This window comes from Zeugodacus cucurbitae, chromosome 3, assembly GCF_028554725.1.
Source record: "Zeugodacus cucurbitae isolate PBARC_wt_2022May chromosome 3, idZeuCucr1.2, whole genome shotgun sequence".
NCBI classification, from domain to species: domain Eukaryota; kingdom Metazoa; phylum Arthropoda; class Insecta; order Diptera; family Tephritidae; genus Zeugodacus; species Zeugodacus cucurbitae.
In genome coordinates this window covers 49,526,865-49,550,291 of record NC_071668.1, presented here as the reverse complement: position 1 = coordinate 49,550,291, position 23,427 = coordinate 49,526,865, and the positions used below count along the sequence as shown (strand labels likewise).

Here is a 23,427-nt window from a genome sequence, read left to right as displayed (position 1 = left end):
ATGCTTTTAAAATATCCTTTCTTCTTCATTTTTTCTATATGTTCTTCTTGTAATCAATATTATCATTAAATTTTATATCTAGAACTTTAACAAGTGAAATATGCTAAACCCTTTTCAATTACTCTTAACTTTTAGTTATATGATTATTGGTTAGAAAGAACGCGAACCAATAACATATACCGGAGACAAAATGATTTTGATTTGGAAAAAGTTGTTGATGTATGTGTTTATACTCGTTAAATGACTACTCAAATTCTATTTTGACGTTTATAATTTTTGAATAATAGCATTATCATTACTAGTTTCTGATAATCAGTAAGGAGGTATGTTTGTCATATTCTTAGTTCTACTGATTTATATACATATGATGTCCAATTGTAGAATAAAATTTTATTTTCTAAAATCTAATTTTAAAACTGTAACATTAAATGAAATTATTTGTTGATGTGACGAAGACAATCGATATAATAGAAATCTGAATAGTTGTGATTAACACAAGCATCTTTGTTGAAAACTCATATACAGAATATTGATTTGTGCGTATTGCTCTCGATAACGTGTTGTGTAGAACCCTTTGATAAACTACGATATACATATTAAAAATCTGATCCAGAATTAAATCCACATCTAACCATTTCATTACACATTTCAACAAGATTTGGCCTCATATACTTTTTTCAGATGGCTGGTATATCCCGCACGCTAGTTATTTATTTATCACGTCTGTTTTTACTACAAATATAAATAATGCGAACATCTTTTTATAAATAAAATACTATTTAAATAAATAAAATTATATATAGAGTAAAATTATTTTCAATATTTAAATATATAAAAATAACAATTTTGTTTAAACTAATTAGTATATGTTGCAATTAAAACAATAATATATAATATATTTTACTTGTTTTTATAAGCATTACTTTTTGGCAAGCGCTATGCCTAGACCCAAAATACCGCCTAACACAAGTACTGCTCCTCCGGCTACAGCCATGCCTTTCTTCAAATCTTTGTCGTAGCGCTTTTGAATGCACTCCTATAAAAATAGACAGATATTTCAATTAAATTTAGCGTTATACAAAAAGTTTAACTGAAATAAAGTTGACACATAAAATACATTGTAACATTGAAAAAATATGTAGCCTGTAAGTATGTTTAAGTAAGTGTGGAACATTTATGGTTCTTATCAAGCAATTTGATATTCGTTTACAATAAAAACTAAATTTGTTTAGACATTCAAAATTAAAAGAGTGTAGTAGTTGATTTAAAAAATTTCAAACACTATAATTATATGTTAAACACATAAATATTATATGTATATACCTCTAATGAGCGAACTTGAGGATTTTCCTCTATTTCCAAAAAAGCTTTACAATATTGAAGTGCACGATCGTAATTTTTCATACGTGCCTCTCCCAAAGCCAAATAATAAAGATAATCACGCCTTCCTTCAGAGTGATGTTCCATTAATTCTTCCAACAATTCTATACCCTATAAAAAAGTTAACATATAAATATTTCATTGACATGAACATATTGGACTCAAACGATGATTCATAATTAGTGCCGAGATGTAAATTATATTAAAAGAAATGTAATTTTAATTAAATCCATAACACTACCTTAGCGATGTCTTGCTTGTGTGCACATCTGACCAAACAAAGTGCATATCCAAATTTTGCTTCTACACTTGCACGTCCATCCAATTCCAATTCTCGAAGGTATTTTTGTTCATTACGCTGCAAAAAAATGTTAACATTGTGATTGCAAAATGCATTCAGTCTTACTACATACATCAAAATCTTCCTGAGGCACAATCGTCTCCATCATTTCCTCCATCATTTTGGCTTCTTCTACCTCCAAATCCACTTTGAAATTTTTTTAAATAACAATTGGATTTCCAATAAATTTCACTTAATTTTATTTAATTGCAACACGAATTGAAATAGACGGGACAACTCAACACTAAACAAAGATAAGAGATGAATAAAAATATCGTTTTATTTTGGGACAATCGATTAAAAAAATATGAATTCGATACATAAAATTACATGAAAACTATTTACTATTATACGAATTAAATCAATTCTGACTTTTGAAATAAAAATTGTGACTTTTGAAATAAATATTGTGATAGAGGCGACAACGACAACGTCATTTAAGTTTTTAAAACATTATGTTTCTGAAAAACAAAAATTAAAGAACAAAACATGAAAATAAAACTATTCCAGCATCTATAGTTATAGTTCCAACTAAGGAAAGACAATTCTTATGATAGTCATACAAAATTAATCTTTTTGTATTGATTTGGAAATAAATAATTTTAAAATAAATTCATATTTTCAGAAGGTATACTTTAATGTAGAATTTGTCAATTCAGTATAACATTCGCGATGGAATTATAAACGAGACATAATGTTTCTCGTTATCCGCATTTAATACGGACAAAGAATTTTTTAGAAACTCAATGCAACACTGTGCTGTTAACTCGTTTGATGAAAACTGCTGGCTTTCTCGCTTCACAAAATTTACTAAAAATTTTCATTTTATTTATTTGTCGATGTATATTTTAAATTAAAATCCATAGAATATTGAACTCGTTAAGTGAGGAAACGGCACCGAAGGCTAAATTATGAATTAACAGTTGCATGTACCTAAAGCGACAAAGAGACTGTGACTACGACCGCAAAATTCCCAACCGGGAGGGAGCTCTTCAAATGGAGCAACACAGCAATCACAACCAATCGAAATTGTTCATTTGTACCGCCGTAGATTTTCGAGACGAATTGGAAGAGGTCTGTTTCACATTGAAAGTGCAAAGAAATGGTTTACATTTAATATTTTATAAATAAACAATATTTTAAGTACATAATTAAATCGTCAAACTATTTCAAAATAGTATGAATCAATGTGCATTGCAACAACTTTTCTATATCTTCTTATCTAATTTGCAGCGATTTGAACGTGCGTTCGTGAGCCTACAACAGCAAATCAATGGCCTCAATGAAAAGGATATGCATGACATTCTGTCACAGCTCGTATGTAAAGAAAAACAGCATGAAGATATTTCAATAGGATTTTTATACACAATGTTAACAGACCCTGCAGTGGCGCCAAAAGCTTATAGAGATTTGACACTTGTCGCTAGGGACGGTATGAATATGGTTGTTTCAAATCTTACGATGCTTGTAGCTGAAAAATATGGAAAATTAACTGAAGTTGCACGCCGTCAGCTTATATGGTTACTACGAGAACTTGTGAAACATCAAGTGCTTTTGGTGGAAAATATTGTGTGGAATTGCCTTAGACAAGCTGGTGGAGGTGATGTTTCCATTAAAAATATATTTCTAGTTGAAGGCCTTCTTGACATATTCATCGATTATCGTACATGGCTAGAGTCACAGGCATTTCTGGTGCAGACAGTAGTGTATAGCTATGTACGACTTATAGAAGATCACGCCGGTCCATCATTAGCTACTCTCCGTCAAAAAGAAGTAAAATTTATAATATCATTAATACGCGATCGTTTCTTAGACATAATACCACTGGGTAGAGATTTCGTAAGGTATACCACATTATTTTTGAGCAATATACAATTAATTAAATTTTTTTACATAATTAAACAAATAAAATTTGTTCTTTTTCAGACTCTTACAAAATGTTGCGAGAGTTCCCGAATTCGAACAATTATGGCGGGATATTTTACATAGCCCAGAAAGTCTACACCCAACATTTACCGGCATTTGGCAACTTTTGCAAACACGCACCAGCCGGCGATTTCTACAAAGTCGTCTAACGCCAGAAATCGAACGTAAATTGACTTTTCTAGCCTCATCCGTTAAGTTTGGCAATCAAAAACGATATCAGGACTGGTTCCAGGATAAATATTTTGCAACTCCGGAATCGCATAGCTTGCGTTCAGATTTAATCAGATTCATTATAAATGTAATACATCCCACAAATGATATGCTGTGTTCGGATATCATTCCTCGATGGGCCATCATTGGTTGGCTGATATCATCTTGTACAAATCCCATTGCATTGGCTAATGCTAAACTTTCACTGTTCTATGACTGGCTCTTTTTTGATCCAGTCAAGGATAATATCATGAATATTGAACCGGGTATATTAGTAATGTATCATTCAATTCGGAATCATCCATTCGTAAGCAGCACCCTTTTGGATTTTCTCTGTCGCATAATGAAAAATTTTGATATACGGCACGAGGATAAAATACGCACTGGTGTATATAATTCATTGAATAAGATTCTCGAAAAGCAGGTATGGAAATTATTTAATACACTAATTCCGCACAGCCTTTATTATTTCAATTTAAAATGTGAGATAATAGTTTAATAGTTTTTATTTTCAATTTGACCAATATCTTTTTATATATTTATCAATTAATTATATTTTTATGTCTCTTCTGTACAGTATATTTTTATATTTAAAATTTACAAATGTTATTAATAAATCCCTCATTTGCAGGTCATTCCAAATTTACAACCCTTATTTGAATCACCGAAATTGGATCGAGAGCTGCGTAATTTAATCCGAGACAATTTCCGTGAATTTGTTTCTCCAACGCATTCTGGAACACCCATGGTACCGATGCCTCCATTCAAAAAAGAAGCAGAACCACGTGTACTACACCGCGGTCAGACTTTCTTCGCTGGACCATTAGCACAACAACCTGAAATGCATCTACAAAATAATTTTCAGATCACTAATACCAATGTGACTGATTTAACAGAAGCTCAAGATACTAGTGCAATAGGTGTGAGTACTACATCCAACATCGAAGAGGATAGTAAGTTAACGGTTATATCACCCGAAAGTAATGATATTGAAACCGAAGCAGCCTTCAGTGAAGATGACGATGACATGGCGAAAGATGTCAAAAGCGAAGAGCTAACAGACGATGATGATGATTTGCCTTTATCAAAGGTGCGATTAAAAGAAAAACCCATACCGGAGAAAATAGATTTACCCGCCTCTATAAGTGACTCATTCGAAACATTTGTCACAAAACGCAACTCCTTTACGTGGGAAGCATTTTTGTCGGATTTTCGAACATTGCCTGCCTCAGCATTAGATGAAGCACAATTGAATTATGTGATCTCGAATACGCATTTAATTTTACGTGAAACATTGCCACAACAAAACATTTTCACCGATAGTAAAACAGATGAAAAGAACTTGGCAAAAAGCATAAGCTATCCACTTTTCGGACTATTTCGCTTTCTCTACGAAAATGATGAGAAAAGTAAAAAACCATTTCAAACTTTCCTTACTGAAATATGCGAACGAATTCCGGAAATCGGTTATTTACTACTTTACTTTATGAAAGTTCACGTGAAATTGCAAACGCGTAAGAATAGCCAACAAGCGACACAATTCAAAACGCCAATCTATCGGTTGCTATGTGAGGCGAGTGGTGAAAAAGTGGACGAGTGTCTAGCGCGTGACTTGGATTTACTTGAAAAAGAAAGTACGACGATATTCCTTTGGCTTTTGCCAGACATTTATCGCGAGTTCAAAAGTACAGCCATAAACAATAGCGAATTGTTGCGAATTACGTTGAGATGTATTGATGCGAAGAACTTGCGTGATCTTATTTACTATGTGGCGCAGGGCAAACTTACGCTTTTTAAGCAGGATGGATTGATCGAATGCCTGCGCGAGAGCTTAGTTTATGAAACATTCGAGCAATTGAGCTTGTGGCAGTTGGTGCAAGCACATGATGTGCCACTTAAATGCTTACAGGTAATTATATAATTCTTATGGCCAGTAATTTCCAACGAATATTTTTAAATTTGATTCCTTTTCCCTAAATAAATTATTATTTGGAAATTATATACATATACATTTTTTATCAACTTTGTATAATGCAATTCCACATTATTCCAAATAAAAAAACATGTGTCTTATTATATTTGTTTTTCTAGTAACAATTTTAATACTTAATAACACTTATTTCTTTTTATATTGTAGGATATTTTACCTGAACTTGAGTCTTCAAGTCATCCAGAAGCTCTAAGCTATATGCTCTTATGGTTGAAAAACGAGGAGCCCACAAATGAATTGATAAGACTATTGTTGAGTAGAGAGACGAAATCGCGAGGTGATCCATTTGTTACATCGGCATTACGGTAAGCATACACATACATATATACGATGTATCGAAGCTCCCTGAACCAGCAGAAGGAGTTTCAGTCACCTCTTACGCCGATGATTGTATGATAACGACGTCGGGCAATGGAATCGATGACATGTGTTCGAAAGTAACACATCCTCGACCTTTCTCGCTTCGTCACTGCTAGTATCCTAACACTCTCCCCTACCAAATCCACAGCGACCGTATTCACCAATTGGACAAAAGAGTACAGTCTAGACCTGAACATTTCTGCCGATGGCATTAAAATTGCGACTGTCAATAGTTCCAAAATTTTGGGTGTTACACTCGATAGCCTGTACTCTTTCACTCCGTCATACGACCGCGATTGTTATCAAGGTACAGAGCCGCAACAAAATCCTCAAGTCGATAACTGGCAGCTCAGAAATGTTGTTTGCCAACTTACCAGGCTATCGGCCAGCCGATCATAAACTACGCAGCCTCTATATAGGCCTCTATGGTCGCCTTCATGCAACTGGGGATGCTTCAGAATTGTCAGAACACCGCTCTCCGACAGCCACAGGTTGCTTCTTGATGTCTCCGGTTGAGCATCTACACAATGAGATCCGTATGCTACCTGTGAAGTAGCATAATGAAATGCTCTCCATACAGTTTCTGTTGGGATGCTTTCGTAGAAATCAACCCTGCCTTCATCAACTCCCTTGAAGATAAAATACCACCCATCGCAGACACAAAACTCGAGTTGCCTCGCGAAACTAGAGTGACCCTCGCCCAACTTCGTTCTGGATATTGTAGCAGGTTAAACTCCTACTTATTCAGACTAGACCCTGACATTCTTAACAAATGTCTTGCATGCAAGGGGTCCCCGCATGACACTGACCACCTCTTAGCATGCCCTCTAAACCACACTCATCTAACACCCCTTTCCCTTTGGTCCGGCTCTATCGAAACAGCTCGTTTCCTGGGACTGCCGTTAGATGACTTCGATTACAATTAATCTAGACTTGCCGGTTCAAGCAGTTTGGGTAACCGTTACAACAACATATATACAATGCTTATACAATGTTATCAGTTATAATCTTCATATCGTTTAGAACAATAGAAAATAAAAAATTTACAAAATACAAAAAATAATTCACCTGAATTAGTTGAACATTTACATTTCTAAATAATCATGCATTTATATATTTCATACTTATTTTTAGTTTCTGGTGCCAGCGTGGCGAGGAAAAACTCTCAGAAATCATAGCATCACTGCTCACCTCCAAGTATCCCAGCTCTTCTCCAAACAAACGGAAAAGATTAACCAAAGGTAGTTCTGCTATGAGTAGTTTACCATCTGCCGATCAGGTATTACTTGCATATACATAGTGAGTAACAACAACTAAAACACTTGTTATTCTGCTCTATTGCAGGTGTTGAGTCACTTGGAGCACTATCGACGGAGTTGCAGACATGGCACAGGCACAGGGCTTTATGTTTACGATACTATGCAACGCGCGCTACAAGCAGCGTATACACATAGTAACGAGAGCACAAAAGTAAGTTGAAATTGGAAATTTGAAACAAATATTCCAATTTTTATATAATCCAATTTTTTTTTAATATTTCAGAAGCAATATAGCGATTTATTTGCGCTAGCGGCTGAGGATGAAACCACCGCAGTGGGGAGACGTGGTGGTAGTGGGCGTGGCAGAAAACAGCCAACTAGCAAAAAAGATACAAACAACCACAGTGCGAGCAACAAGAAAAACTCAGATCCTGTTAAAACCATTTATTCATCAGATGAAGAATCAAGTGAAGTATGTCAAACGCAACTGTTTAAAATATTATATATATGTAAAAAATTTAAATTTTTTTTTTCAGGAGGACTGGCCTAAGCAAAAAATTTCACAAGCCAAGAAACGGAAAAAAACCATCAATGATTCTGACTGACAGTATCAACAAGGTTTTTATTGTTATGATGTAGATCCGTATAATAATGAGAAAGATTTTTCTAATTAAATTGTTTAAATATAAAATAATACAAATAAAAAAATATATATATAAATGAAAGAATTGAAATAATAATGCCAATATGTAGATGTTTCAAATGTTGAAATATTCACGTTATATTTTTTTATTTTACATCAAAAATAAAAAAATTAAAAGTCTAACTAAATCTTACAAATATAAGTAAACATATTAAATGGTATGAAAAAACATTGAAACAAGTAAAATGATTGTACATCTTTTTAATCCAAATTACCACAAGCATACAAAACGTTTTACAAAGGCATTTGTATTTTTGCATAATATTCTTACACATGTCCACATTGTATGTATGTATATCGTAAGTAATTTTCTTTTGTAGTTATAATATACTTAGTTGTCTTCTGTTGTATGCGTACTAATAATAATTCTATTTCCTTTAAAAGAAGTCAAATTCAATTTTGATTGCCTTCAGGTAGACATGTTTGTTTTAGTAACAATCTGTAAGTATTTTCATAAAACAGTAATGTCACCGTTAGTGATAAACAAAAAAATCGAGAAATAAAGCTATATTCGTTGACGTACATACATATTATATATCTTCTTATTTACAGTCGGTCTAAAGTTAAAAAAATAAAAATTAAATAAGGACAATGGGTAAAATTCGTTTGTATAACTTCTGCAATTAATATCGACAGCATTTACTGAATTCAATAATTTAACTTGTTAATAACATTTTTGTTGCGATCGCGCAAACCATCCAATTTAGAGCTGAGGCATGGTGTGCGTTTCTTGCGCGAATATGAGCGTAAACAACGCTGTTCCATAGCGGCTGTTGGCGTTTGATTTGCTGAAAAAAAAAAAAACAAGTTTATTTTTATTTTTTTTTTTTTAATATTAAGTTGTATTAGTCAGTGAAGCACTGACATATTTTCGAGTAAAATGTTGTTTAGAAATTACAAATAAATATATATTTATTTATATTTAATTTATTTATATATATATATATATATATATATATTATTTATTTTTTAGCAAGAATTTGAGAAAGTTTATCAAAAATATTTTCTACAAAATATGTAACATATTACGTTTATCTGATCAACTTAAAAACACTTTTATCATAATAGGCACACAAAGAAATGCGTTTTTTTCACCAGCAACTCCGATGTATGTAATTTTGTTATTGCTTATAATAATTATAACTTACCTCCATTCTGTTCATACTGTTTGAGTAGCTTTTTGGCTTCGCGCAATTTGCGTAGTAATATTTCATTTTTTCGTTTTTCAATTGTCAACTCTTGGTTGAGTTGCGATTTTGTCTTTGATTCCAATGAGCTCAATATACTATATAAAAAATTTGTAAATATAAATATTAAAAACCGCCAATACAAAAAATAATAACCGTTATAAAGTATACTTACGGATGATTAAAAATTGATGTTGATGATGGGCGCTTTTCCGGATCCGGATGTGTCATAAGTTTGATAAGTTCATTAAATTCAGGACTTAGTGTTGATATATTTGGAACTTCGCCGTTACGCAATTTCTGCCATTCTGGCCCATTTTTTGGTAATGGTCCACCACCGGCCGCCTCAAACAGTGTCATACCAAGTGAAAATATATCTGCTTTAAACAGATCACTAAAGTCTTCTTGTAGTATTTCGAATGGTAAATAGCGACAATCGCCTTCTTCAACATGTGGCTCTTTTACAGATGTTACATGTCCAAGATCACCAATTTTATATGTTGTAATACATTCTGTGTTACTGAGTTCTTCGTATATACCATCCATACCATCCTCATAGTATTCTTTTGTTAACGGTGTTGAATTGGGCTTATGTAATGACGGCATTTTCGTAAGAAAAATATTGCCCGATTTTAAATCCATATGCACGAGATCATTTGAATGTATATACCGTAGTCCTTCTGCCACATGAAGTAGTAAAATTTTCAATTCAGATTCTACCAGAAACCGTTTTTGGATAAGCGATTGTAAACTGCCGCCGTTGCAATATTCATTCTGTATAAGCATATGATTATCTTCCGCCCACGCAGAATAATAGCGTACGACGTTGTCATGTTTACCCAATACTGCATGTGCCCAAACTTCGTTCAAAGCTCGCTTTCTAAAAATTAAATTAAAAATTTTTTTTTTTTTGGTATTACTTTATTAATTAATATCAAATTTATTAATTTATATAAAACTCACTCGAAAAAACTACCTGCCACCGGCTTTATGCTTTTCTTAATGGCATATATACAACCATCCAACCGATTAAGACACTGATAAACTAAGCCGAACTCTCCTATTCCTGAAACATCATTTAATTGAAATACATATATAATAGTCAGATTAAACGAAATATGTTATAATATATTTGTATGTACTAACCAATTAGGGAAATTTCTAAGAATTCCTTTTGATAACGGCTAATATTAGTGTCTTGCAGAGCTAATCTTTTCGGAGCTTGCAGTACTTCCACATTTCCATCTCCTTCACCATCAACTTTCTTATCTTCCTCCGAATTCAAAAATATTTGTAGTGATTGATTGCTCAAATTGTCTCTACCAAATTGTGTTCGACATCGCTTTTTATTTCGTGCCAAAAAACCTGTAAAAAAAATTAATATATGATGAATGATAATAGGTGAAAAGTTAAAAGTTTTAAACGGCTTACTGTCAGGAGTAAAAGGATTCACATTTGCGGTTTGTTGTTGAAAATTGTCTAAAACTCGACTGTGCAATGGCAGCGATCTTGGTCGTTCCTCTATTTCGCTTTTTTTCGCAACGTCTGCTGCAACCGCTGCAGACAGATGGTTTCGCGATTTTTGCAGAATTGTTTTCGGTGTGGCGGGGGTGTCAAAAAGCCTCAACGCTCTTACCTTACGGTAAGGTGGTGAAACAGATACTGAAACAGCTGCAATTGCTGACGAGCGCGTCTGGATTGGACTGGACCGTTTTTGTGGTCCTTCATCGATCTGCGGTGATGCAAAACGTAGTTTCCGTGGTTGAATATGGCAAATTGGAGGAGGCGAATGCATTTCAACGCTTGAATTTAATTCAATTTGTTCCTGAGAACTATCCGCGTCGTTTTTTCTTTCGGGTTGAAGCTTGCGAAATGCTGCCATTTCGAGCATTAATTGGATATGAGTGTAGCACTATTATGTAAGCCGTATTTACTTTCTACAAACAAACTTCAACGAAAACAATAATCACAAGAGAAATTCAATGAATAAAGAGATATTCGAGATTCGTCTAGTTAAACTGAAATTGAACTTAAATTAATGACTTGAAGTTGGCTGCAATTTACAGTTAAAAGTCGCACTAAAGGAATTTCTATAACCAGAGATGTTAATATTATCATGCAGAGCTGCATTAATTATGTAAATAAAAAGTACGTACTTTGGAATTTATACCACTTTACTATGATGCTTGATGGAATTAAAAATTAATGAAACAATTAAAATTTTTTTAAGTTTATAACTTTGGAACTTAAATATTTTAATATTGTATTGCACTGCAATGTCTTTTACATTGTAAATAAGTTAAAACAAACATGGCATAAATCTTAAGTTAAATTACCTAATTTTGTGTATTGGCTTTTGAACAATATTTTTAAACATAAATGGTTAATAAATTACATTAAATTTTCTTACAAATTATATCCAATTTAAATAGCTTTTTTAAAAATACATATAAACAAAATACTAAAATGTGTTTCTATGATCTAATATATAGTTATCATCGTGATGAATTTGAAAATGTGTAATATTTAAAAAAATAATTACCGAAAATATTGCTTCAACACAGGGGTTAATGATTGACAAATTTGCTGGCATGTACAAGCGCTTTGTGGAGGGAAAATTTTTCAATAATAAAACGTGGCAGAATACTGCGGAATTGCAGAACGCATATGAAAGAAAGAGATACATATGCAGTACTTAAAACTGGACAAGCAGTCATTGTACTCTGCGACGTAGACTGTTTCACCACAGTTCAGTACAGGGAAAACTCACCTCCTGCATGCAGCGTTTCAGTTTGTCGAAATCATTTTTTTAAGTTAGGTTATAATCGTATGCATCAAATCATACAATTAATTATAAGCTAGTTTTTTAAGGAAAAAACTTAAATTTAGTGAATTTGCAGTGCGAATAAATTGAGATTCTCGCAGACGAACACTTGGCGGAAACGGTGAGAATAAATTTTTTATGATTTAAGGACTTTATATAACGCTTTCGGGTGTCGGAATTTTACGTGAATTAGCAAGCTGGTTGCGGCTGACCCCAGATTAAACTTTTTGATTTGGGTCTACGCAAATTAGTGTTTCGTAAATACTTTGAAGAAATTAGTGTTTGGCATGATTTATGGTGGAATGGGAACCGCGATAGCTATAGTGGTGATTCTCGCGGAACAAAACTGGCTAGGTTTTGATTCGAGGCAATATAGCAAGATTTGAAATACGTAGTGGTTTTGACATTTTACTTTTTTTAACACATCAAAACGGCCAATTTTTCTTTTGCTATGTACAGCATATTTTTGTGAAAAGTGAAAAATTCCTTATTTTATTCTCTACATACAAAATACTATGTATATCCACACGATTCACACATCGCCACTCACAAATATGTATACTGTGTATACACGGCACAACTCGCGAGTCCGAGTCGGCCATTTACGCATGTATGTACTTACGTATGTGGATTTGAAATTTGTTGGTATATATATTTGGCAATTTACAGCGTCTAAAACGCAATCATACGCTTAAAATAATATAAAGATAATAAAATAGGTTATATGTGTTTGAAACAGATATCAGGATTAACATGTGTACAACCGGTAAATCATCTACTCCTTAATGGATTGGCATAGGTATTCCATTCATTGTGTTGTAAATATGTTTGTGTTAGGTTGAGGCATATGTGTGCAAAGTTTGTACGTATTTGCCCCATTTTGTGACAAAGCTAAATGTATAGATTGAATTTTTAGGTTATACATTGTAAATGTGGCGGTTTCAGTGTGTTAGGTAAATATACATTCAAAATATTTCTTAAATTTGCAGGCAAAATTTATTAAGATGTTTAAGGTTTATTAAACTACCTTAAGACTATCTACATTTGATTTTAGTCAGGTATTTTTGTGATTAAGCACTCATGAGACATCCATTTTGTTTTTGGATAGAAATGCCGCTAATGGTGAATAACGATAGTAGAGGTGAATATTTTGTAGTCAGGTATGTCCGTTTTCCGTATACCTGATGTTGCCAAACTGAAAATCTGTAAATTTCCCTAGGCTGAAATTGTTTTGGGTTTAAATAGCTTTAAAACAGTGTTAAGTGAAATAACATAAAAGACATTCTTTTAAATATTACATTCATTTTACATCGACATATCAATAGAGACGTCACGGCGCGGATATTCGAGCAAATTTTTTTTTGTATAAACAAGTAGTTTCTTTAAATTTTTAATAACAGAACACTTGCTAGTAACACTTGATTGATTTTAATAAGGTATAAAAGTGTGTGAATAAATATTGGATTAAAACTGAATTGAATTCTAAAAGCTAGATGTATAGAAATATTGTATATGAATTGCAACTCAAAGTGTTTAACAATTAATATATTTCTATTTTCATGTTATCCATTCACCGCCTGCGCTGATATCGTTTGTTAAATCAAATTTAGAAAGTTACGTATTGACGTCGTGGCTTTAGTTATCTAAGCTGAACAACCGCAAAGTGTGGATATAGCATATGCAAGCCCCTTCAGTAGTCGGAGCGAGTTTCTTCACTTAAGCTAGCTATACTTTGCTTAAATAAAACTAACGATAACAAACTAAAAAACTACTAGTTAACTTCATTAACATATTGAAAATACTACATTCGGTAAGAAAACCAGCGCAAAAAGTACCGAAAACTTTGCAGGAGCAACAGAATAAGTAACGGCCTAAAAACGATTTCAACAACTGCAACTGTAAGAACAAAATTAAATTAATTTTTTTTTACACATATTCTAACCTTATAATGTTTTCATTTTTTGTAAAGAGTCCCCAGAAGATCATGGAGGAAGACGAGAGGGGAAAACTTTTTGTTGGCGGTCTGTCATGGGAGACGACTCAGGAAAATCTATCGCGTTATTTCTGTCGTTTTGGAGAGATCATTGATTGTGTAGTAATGAAAAACAACGAGAGCGGTCGTTCGCGTGGTTTTGGTTTCGTTACGTTTGCAGATCCTGCAAATGTGAACCATGTACTTCAGAGCGGTCCTCATACGCTGGACGGACGGACAATCGATCCAAAACCATGTAATCCACGTACTCTTCAGAAACCTAAAAAGGGTGGCGGATATAAGGTTTTCCTTGGAGGTTTACCATCCAATGTAACTGAGACCGATTTGCGTACATTCTTCGGACGATATGGCAAAGTCACTGAGGTAGTCATAATGTACGATCAAGAAAAGAAAAAATCTAGGGGCTTCGGCTTTTTATCCTTTGAAGAGGAATCCTCTGTCGAACATGTCACCAATGAACGCTACATCAATCTTAATGGCAAACAGGTATGTCTTTGGTATAGAACTTATTTGGTAAATTTTAAACAAATTTCATATGCAGTATGTAATTTTAGCAGTGAAATTGAAAGAATATAGTATAGCACCCTTAATGACTCGTGTATTTTATTATACTAATAATTTTTTCAAATTAAATTAATAGTTTTGGTACTTCTACTCTTAATAAAATGGCGTTTTTTCGTTCTTAGGTGGAAATCAAAAAGGCAGAACCACGAGATGGATCTGGCGGTCAGAACGCTAATAATAGTAATGTTAGTGGTGGATATGGAAAACTTGGCAATGAATGCAACCATTGGGGCCCCCATCATGCGCCTATTAATATGATGCAAGGTCAAAACGGCCAAATGGGTGGTCCGCCACTTAACATGCCCATCGGAGCGCCAAATATGATGCCTGGATACCAAGGTTGGGGAACTTCGCCACAACAACAGGGCTATGGTTATGGAAATAGCGGACCTGGATCTTATCAAGGGTGGGGTGCACCACCGGGACCACAGGGACCACCACCACAATGGTCGAACTATGCAGCTGGTCCGCAACAAACACAAGGCTATGGAGGATATGATATGTACAATTCGACATCAACTGGAGGTCCATCGGGTCCTTCAGGTGGTGGCAGCTGGAATTCTTGGAATATACCCCCAAATTCGGCTGGTCCAACAGGGGCACCAGGCGCTGCTGCTGGAAGCGCTACTGATATGTATTCTCGCGCTCAAACATGGGGTGCCGGTGGTCCCTCAACTACTGGCCCAGTAGGTGGTATGCCTCGCACTGGTCCAGGTAATTCAGCATCAAAATCCGGCTCTGAATATGACTACGGCGGTTATGGCTCTGGTTACGATTATGACTACAGCAACTATGGCAAGCAAGACGGCGGTGCCTCGAACTATGGTGCCGGACCCCGTTCAACGTATGGAAATGACAGTGCAACACAACCTCCATACGCTGCCTCGCAGGCAGTTTAAGGCGCATTAGTCTAGACACTTACGCGTCCAAATTGCAGCGTTCTCGCCGAAGTAATGAACGTTGCCTTTCGGTCGTGTACAGTGAAACAAGATTAAATTATAAGCTTAGCGTCTATTCATTCAGTTCAGTTGTTGAAATTAATTACTAACTATATATATATATATATTACATAAACAAATACTAAATATAAAGTTTATATACATACATTACTTATAATGAGGAAAAAGGACAAAGAAAAAACATATATGTGAAGGCATAAAAATAAAGCGAAGAGCATTAGGCACTTAACAAACATACATAAACACTGCTACCATCCATTATACACAGACATTGACTAAACAAATCGTAGCGTAAAATTACAAGCAAAAAGTAAATTCATAATTTGAAAACATTTAGAGAACGAATCGTAAACTGTTCATTAATCTAGTATAAATTTGTTAGAATGAATCAACTGGTACAGCTATAACGATGTATGAGACTGTAGAGAGAGAAATGGGTATATGTTGTGGCGATCTTATTTTGAATTAATTATGAGTTATTTATTTTTTGCATGAATTTATGAATGAATGCCCAAAATAACTCGCTTTTAGGCACAATACAATAATTTAGATGGATATTTTTCGGGAATACATTTATACTTAACGAGTTATAAGTTGTACCTAATCATTTAAATAAGCTATTAGTGTTTAAGGAGTTGTTTTATCTCACTCCCCAGTAATATTTACTTTTAGTTCTCTATGTTAGGAAGTTTGTTAAACTGTAAATTCGTTGCACATCTGCACATTTGCCGCATTTAATACACTACAGTCTAACTTAGCTGGCAGTTCCAGTTGATTTCTTTTATTTCATAATCGCAAGAGCATAGTATTGTTAAATTACATTAAAAATTGGATTTTGTGTGCATAAATTGTATACACCAACAACACACTTACTTATATGATTACTCTTATGATTTGATCTTTAGTTACCAACTAAAATTATAATAAAAATAGTAAATTACAATAATATTTAAATAATATACAAACATATATACATTGCTATATCAATTTTGAAGTGTGTAAATGAGTAAAATTGAATAGGTGAAAACGAAATGTAAACACACATATTCACTTTATACAAAAAACTATGAAGATACAACAAGAATTATGTGTAGTAATAGTGAATTAAAGCGCCAATATATATAGATACATATATGTATATATATAGTATACATACCTACAAACATAGTTTACATACAATAATTTATCAAAATTTAATGAAACAAGAGGACAAAGAAGGAAAAAGAACAAAAATTATATTTGAAGTTGATAAGAGTAAATAAACGGAATGTTTTAATTTAGAAATAATATATGTCATCAAGTGAATGATGTGTGTAGTCTATATATAGTTTATAACTATTACTACGATAATTACCAAACGCAACTTAAATACGGTGTCCGCGAAGTAATGCAAACTAAACATAACATAGTGAACATGCAAAATGCCTGTAAAATTGTATTGTCCTTACGAAAAGGATAGTGAATGTTTGAAATAATCTGCATTTTCATTTTCAATAAATAAATATTACTACCATGCCCACAATTAATTTAAACAAATTAATTAACTAGGCGTTAATCTTTTCTATGAAACATACACAACTCATAGCTTTTTTTTTTTGTTTCTTTGCCGCGTTTCGTGTGATCTATAAATGCCTTTTTTGTGTTATCTTCGGGACCCAGTTCAGATAAATTAAATATGCTTACGAATAAAGATGTTACAAGGATTAAGCTTAAAAAATATACAGATTCTAATATATTTTAAACGGTAACAAAGTGGTGGTAGCTAGTGTTCGCAAATGTCACTGATGCGAGCCTCAAATAAAAAAAATAAACGCTAATAGTATATAATAACAAGAAAACCTGACGTAATTATTAAATTAAATATAAAAATACAATAAAAATAAATTACTGTAAACACATACATACTTTAAAAGCATACATAACTAAATTACATTTAAATGGAGAATACAAAAAAAAAAGAAAAGAAAAATACAATTTATTATCTACCACATACATTTAAATTTATGTAAAATTAATCGTAACATAATGATAACTATTTTAAAAAAACAAAATAAGATTACATATTTGATAGAACGAATGCTAAATTACAATTACAAATGAAACAACTCTAAATTTAATGTACGCTAGTATAAAATTTTAACGTAAAACTAAATTAAACAAGCAACCACTTGATGCAAAGTTAAAGTAATCGTAACGTAACGTAAAGTAAAAGAGGATTAAACACAAAACCAACACTGACTGTTAATTGTAAAACAATTTCTTTAATGATTATGATTTACTATAAATTTTAAAGTTTAAATTTTAATTGAATATATAAATATATACATACATATATTAATATATACATATAATTAAATACATGCATACATACTTATTATCAAATATCGTAATTAAATGAAATACTATTCAACAAAATCTGAGTTGAAGCGGGAGGCATGCATAGGTAATATGAGCCTTGAGGCATATCCTTGGTATATTATAATCAATGCAGCAATGTTATGCTTTCGTATACAGTTAGCAATCTTGACAGATACATATAAACAGAATAAAATGAGGTGAATTTCTGCTATTAAAATTTAAGTGTGTTTTAAGATGATTTTCTTCAGACTCTTTCAAAAATGTTATTACATATAATAAACAAATAATCAGGCGGAAACAATTGCAAATTATTTGAAGATGCCGAAAGCAAAAAAAGTATTTGGTATAAAATATAACATGCTTTGCATGCAATACAAATAATTTCCGGTAGAAGATTGAGTATGTGCCCTTTATTGGAAGCGCGTTCACGTGAAATATTTCTCATAATATTAATACGAAGTTGGTAAAATTATATGCTACATCTGTAGTTGTAAACTAATTGCAATGAAGTATGCAGTTTTTATTTAAACAGGTATGAATATACATAACTGGCACGGCATTTATGTGGCAGTAGTATAGATATTTATGGTGTGAGGTACATAAAAAAAGTACATTTTTAAAAACATTTCGAGTATTGAAAGGTTTCGAGTTCCAAGGGTGTTTTCTAATTTTCTAATTTGCTTACATTAACAAAATATAGAAATTAAAATTTTTTGTTCACCAGCGAAACTGGTCCCAAAAAGACGGAACTACATTTGAATATACATATGTATGTACATAGCATTAACCGTACGAATGATCCATAATTTGTTATTTTATATACACAAGTTCTAAGGTAATACGAACATGAAATCAGGTATGAATTTCTCAATGTTTGCTTAGGAAAGATTTTCTGTTTTTTTTTTTATTCTGAACAAAATAAACTTTGATGTTCACACCGGCAGTACATCAGAAATAACCATACATTTAGGCAATATTCATATACATATATACATACTTACTAAACGTATCCTGTATCCGCTATTTTGTACTTTTTATATCATTGAGAGTTTGCTTACGAAACAAATCATCAACAAATTTGACGAACGAAATAATATTAATAGCATTAGTAATAAAATTATGATTTCTCTATTTCAATTAAAAATATAAATTAGGATGGAAGACGTTGTTAGCTTAATTACGATTAATGGAAAGTTAGACAAAATTACAATTTCTAAGCATTTTACAGTTTCTGATTGATTACAGTTTATCATACATATACTTAATAAACGAATTGACTGATTTACTATTAAAAGTAATAAGCATAAGTGTTGTAGGAGAGTAGCATATTCTACTACATTAGTAGTTACAAGAATACATATATATAATACATACAGATTACAATATACGAAATTCATACAAAATTACAAAATAGGTGTACTAATTACATATAATCACTGACTTGACAAGCAAAAACAAGCTGCTTCAACACGAAAATATATAAATTTAAGTAAACAATTCAAGTTTGCATAATTAAATACTTGTGTGTGCAACTATTTTATTATAAGTTCCATAACTACAGTGCTTGATTGAGCAAGATTTGTTTATTTTATTGACATTTTCATTGTAGGAGCAGTAATTGAAATAAGATAGATCGGACGTTATTAGTGGGCAGAAAAAATATTTGTGGTACGATTTTTATGAATAAAAAAAAATATTAAGAAAAAATCTGCATATTTGTGTAGAATTCCATAAAGCACAAATACATATATACATACATAAATGCATAGCTATGAATATAATTAAATTAAAATAATTAAGTAATCAAAACGAAGCATTTCCCCACTCACAAAAAAAGAAAATAAATTAATTATAACCAGCAACAACAAAAACAAGCCCACTAAAAGTTCATATTGTTAAAAATAAGGAAAAGATCAGTTTGCAAATTGTAAACCATAATTATAGCAAAAAATGTAAATTACAACAACAAAATACTTAAAAAGTGGTTAGCAATTTAGTTTTTAAAATTATTTCCATATAGCCAAGTGTTGAAGTGTCGCGTGGCTCCAAGAGAACGACAGATGATGGATGGCTGATGTAGCGTTCGTTCATCTGTCCGTCTGTCGATGTTAACGCCGACGTAGCAAGTTTATGTTATTGTCGCCATTAACATCGACTATTCGCCTGCAAAAGATTCAAATAAAAGCCAATTACAAAATAACAGTTAAGTGGATATAAGATTGATACTTATTATAATAACATGCATACATACATACATATAGATAAATGTACTTATAAATGGGTCAACATACTACGATATTCATATTATCTTTTAAATAAGAATTTCTACAATTTCGTACCAAAATTAGTTATTAAAAATTTAACAACAAAATATTTAAAAATCCAACCAATATGAAAATAGCGTTAATGATAAAAATAAGTGCGGTTCGTATGCTAGTGACGGTAACAGTAAAACTGTTTGTTGGCAATTTAGCATAACTCATTACATTTAAAAATAAATATATATACATACAATACATACGTATATATGCCTATGTTTGTATATGTATTTCAATTACATTGTCGCTAGAAAGTATAAGACACTTCTTAAGTGAGTTATTTAACGGAATTTATGTTTTGAGTTCGTGCGGCTTGAAGTACACATACTTTTGCAAAACTAAAAAATAATTAAGAATTAAGAGCCGACAAACTGTTTTCTGCGCAATTCTTTGAAATTATAATACAGGCAAATTATTACTTTTCAACACTATTGAGTTACAAATGCTTGATTTGGTTATATAGCATATACATATATGCTGTTGTATAATAAACAATAACTTCGTATGTACGTAGATACATGATTTCAGATGAGTACATGAAAATGCATATATTAAATCGTGTATAAATGGTATCAATGAATTTATTAATGATTTTGCAAGGGAACAACTCAATATATCGTACATATATTTTTAATAAATGACCACGCTAACGCCCAAACAATACTATTACGTGCTTAATGTAAGTGCTGCTTTGTAATTTTGCACATCCGCGCGTATAAAACATAATTTTCGCATTTACCTATAGTGCAACTATACAGGCGTTGCAATTCGGTTTTCAAACTTCTAATTTAATTAAAATAACAAACGTGCAGTTCAAAGTTTTTGTATGAAATCGCTAATACTTTGAAGCATTTGAAATTTCGAAAATTGCAAGTCATTTGTTTGCCTCTTCTGCCTGTACCAATAAATTCAATTAATAAACATAGAAACATTTGAACTATCGAAAAAGTGTAAAGAAGGACGTAAATCACAAACAAAAATAGGGCGATGCTTTCAAACTGCATTTATGCGCATAACATTAAGTTCCCCCCAGAGTTGTAGTTAGCTGATTCCAGTACTGCAAACGCCGGTCTTCACTAACTATACTACATACTCGTATAACCATCGAGAGAGTTTTTGTATGTATTATGTATGTGTATATCAAGCAACTTTAGCAACAGTTCATAATACATTTGTATATTATAGATTATATGGTAGTACCTTCAAAGGCAAATTATAAGTAACTCCCAAAAGTATATGCTTATGCTATAGCGGATTAACTCTGCTGTTTAAGGACGTGCTAGTCACAGTTCCTTCTTCTTCTTCTTCTTCTTCTACTTACATACATATATATTATTTTTAATTTGAAAATTCTTATTGTGTTTGTCAGTTGATTACTTCTAATTGAATTAATTCTTAATTATAATATGAACACAGTGCCTAAGTAATCAAAATATCTATCAAGGACATTGTTACTAAATATAATAATTGAATTGTAAAAAGTTTTGACGTAATAGGAAAAAAAGAGTGTTAAAATAAAAGCAACAAGTGGTATGCAAAAATAAATTTTTAATGATTTAAATGATAAATGGTGACAATGCGCTCTTTGAGTATTATATAATAAATCCGTATATGAATTCTGGTTACATGGAATAATATTGTTTAATAATGACAAATGGAGGCATCTGCAAATATAATTGTTTAGCCAAGATGAGTAATTTATGTAGAATTCAAGAAAAAGTAAAACAAATAGTAAATAATATTCGCTACATAAATAATATGTATGTATGTGTAACCTCACTAATACATATAGTTCTGTTGATTACGTTTAAAAAAAAAACTAAATAAACCATTTAGACAACATTAAAGCATAGAAACATAACAAAAACATGAGCAAAAATAGTATGTGAAACTGGTAATGAATAGTGAAAATCATGAATACATTAAAAATGTTTAAGCATGTCAATGGATGTATAGTTTAGTAATTGATTATATACATATAAACGTTTTCAATTTGTAAACCCCAAATAAGTTCAGAGTATAATATGAAAATATAACAACAACAACAGCAGCAATCGTCGTAAATTTTAGATGAGCGTTTTTTTATGATGAAGAAAGAAAATATACAAAATAGGTACAATAAATCTAAAACCAACCGACACGCTATTCAAAACGTTTGCATGTACATGCATACAAACATACAATGTATAAGCACTTATGTATAGTGTATATGTATCTTGTTACGTCTAAACCAATGTAGTGAGACCATAATTTTTTGTAAGCGTTGAGCCCTAAATGTTTAAAGAAACTTTTTTATTAAGCACACTTACATACATACATACATAAATATATATAAATTGTCTATAAATGACGTTTTCATTTTGAAATATTCATAAAGCAACTGTATTTACGTACATATGTATTAATGTAGCAATATGAATTTTGTTCTTTAAAATAAATATATACAATACATTTTCAGCAGTGCGTTTACGCGAGAAGGGCGGTTTGAAATACAAAAATTTTAAGTATTTATATACAGGCATACCCAGATTTTTTATACTTTTCATTTGAGATTTTATTTTTTATCAATACTATTTAAATATAGTAAAATCAAATATTATTCTCTCTCTCTCTCGTGTTAATAAGATTTGGAATTTGGTTGGTTCTTTAAGATTTGATTAGATTAATTAAAATTATATCATATTTAAAATTATAGGGTGCCACATTCGATATAGTTTGTCCAAACACACGACATACATATGTTCATTTACATACATGTTGTGTATATATTAACAACATGAGTCGTTAAAATAAAAAAAAACATATTCTACGTTCATGTATAGGCGTACATAAATTAATTGGCTTAATTTAAATATTATTATTATAAATATGAATAATATTAGTTATATACATTTAGCATGTGTGTAGCTGATGTTTCCACTATATTATTTAAAAACAATTCTCCAATACCTTTTTCAGAGCTTAAAACTCATTACAAAAATAGCCTACAAAAAATTTTTGCAGTCAAATTGGTTGCGTAGTTTACCTATGTAATACAGCATCAATATTAAATAAAA

At 31.9% G+C, this 23,427-nt stretch overlaps 4 protein-coding genes across 8 annotated transcripts; 2 read left to right on the top strand and 2 right to left on the bottom strand.

Annotated features, from left to right (window-relative positions):
• Positions 1 to 370: 370 nt before the first annotated feature.
• LOC105217400 (mitochondrial fission 1 protein) lies at positions 371 to 1,987 on the bottom strand. Of its 4 annotated transcripts, none has more exons than XR_008470218.1 (6): positions 1,794 to 1,987; positions 1,622 to 1,738; positions 1,324 to 1,491; positions 905 to 1,036; positions 633 to 732; positions 371 to 582 (listed from the first exon to the last, which is right to left on the bottom strand). XR_008470218.1 is itself a non-coding variant. In XM_011192382.3 (5 exons), exons 1-4 carry the CDS (start codon positions 1,839 to 1,841, stop codon positions 920 to 922), a joined length of 450 nt encoding a protein of 149 aa, XP_011190684.1. In that variant the 5' UTR covers positions 1,842 to 1,987; the 3' UTR covers positions 371 to 732; positions 905 to 919. The 4 variants fall into 4 exon arrangements, 2 of the variants coding, with proteins under 2 accessions (XP_011190684.1, XP_011190683.1); XR_008470217.1 differs by having other exon boundaries at positions 924 to 1,036; XM_011192382.3 differs by having other exon boundaries at positions 371 to 732.
• A 468-nt stretch (positions 1,988 to 2,455) lies between these two features.
• LOC105217402 (integrator complex subunit 3 homolog) lies at positions 2,456 to 8,697 on the top strand. The gene is made up of 9 exons (XM_011192385.3): positions 2,456 to 2,794; positions 2,954 to 3,564; positions 3,647 to 4,280; positions 4,488 to 5,765; positions 5,994 to 6,151; positions 7,341 to 7,485; positions 7,551 to 7,676; positions 7,749 to 7,937; positions 8,002 to 8,697. Exons 1-9 carry the CDS (start codon positions 2,648 to 2,650, stop codon positions 8,068 to 8,070), a joined length of 3,357 nt encoding a protein of 1,118 aa, XP_011190687.2. The 5' UTR covers positions 2,456 to 2,647; the 3' UTR covers positions 8,071 to 8,697.
• LOC105217403 (wee1-like protein kinase) lies at positions 8,216 to 11,415 on the bottom strand. Its single transcript, XM_011192386.3, has 6 exons — positions 10,787 to 11,415; positions 10,502 to 10,720; positions 10,319 to 10,421; positions 9,531 to 10,235; positions 9,317 to 9,453; positions 8,216 to 8,956 (listed from the first exon to the last, which is right to left on the bottom strand). The coding sequence occupies exons 1-6, from the start codon at positions 11,244 to 11,246 to the stop codon at positions 8,817 to 8,819; spliced, it is 1,764 nt and encodes a 587-aa protein (XP_011190688.1). The 5' UTR covers positions 11,247 to 11,415; the 3' UTR covers positions 8,216 to 8,816.
• A 684-nt stretch (positions 11,416 to 12,099) lies between these two features.
• On the top strand, positions 12,100 to 18,275 carry LOC105217404 (heterogeneous nuclear ribonucleoprotein 27C). Of its 2 annotated transcripts, none has more exons than XM_011192387.3 (4): positions 12,100 to 12,300; positions 13,790 to 14,077; positions 14,149 to 14,658; positions 14,859 to 18,275. In XM_011192387.3, the coding sequence occupies exons 3-4, from the start codon at positions 14,164 to 14,166 to the stop codon at positions 15,633 to 15,635; spliced, it is 1,272 nt and encodes a 423-aa protein (XP_011190689.1). In that variant the 5' UTR covers positions 12,100 to 12,300; positions 13,790 to 14,077; positions 14,149 to 14,163; the 3' UTR covers positions 15,636 to 18,275. The 2 variants fall into 2 exon arrangements, with proteins under 2 accessions (XP_011190689.1, XP_011190690.1); XM_011192388.3 differs by lacking the exon at positions 12,100 to 12,300 and adding an exon at positions 13,461 to 13,615.
• The last annotated feature ends 5,152 nt before the right edge of the window (positions 18,276 to 23,427 follow it).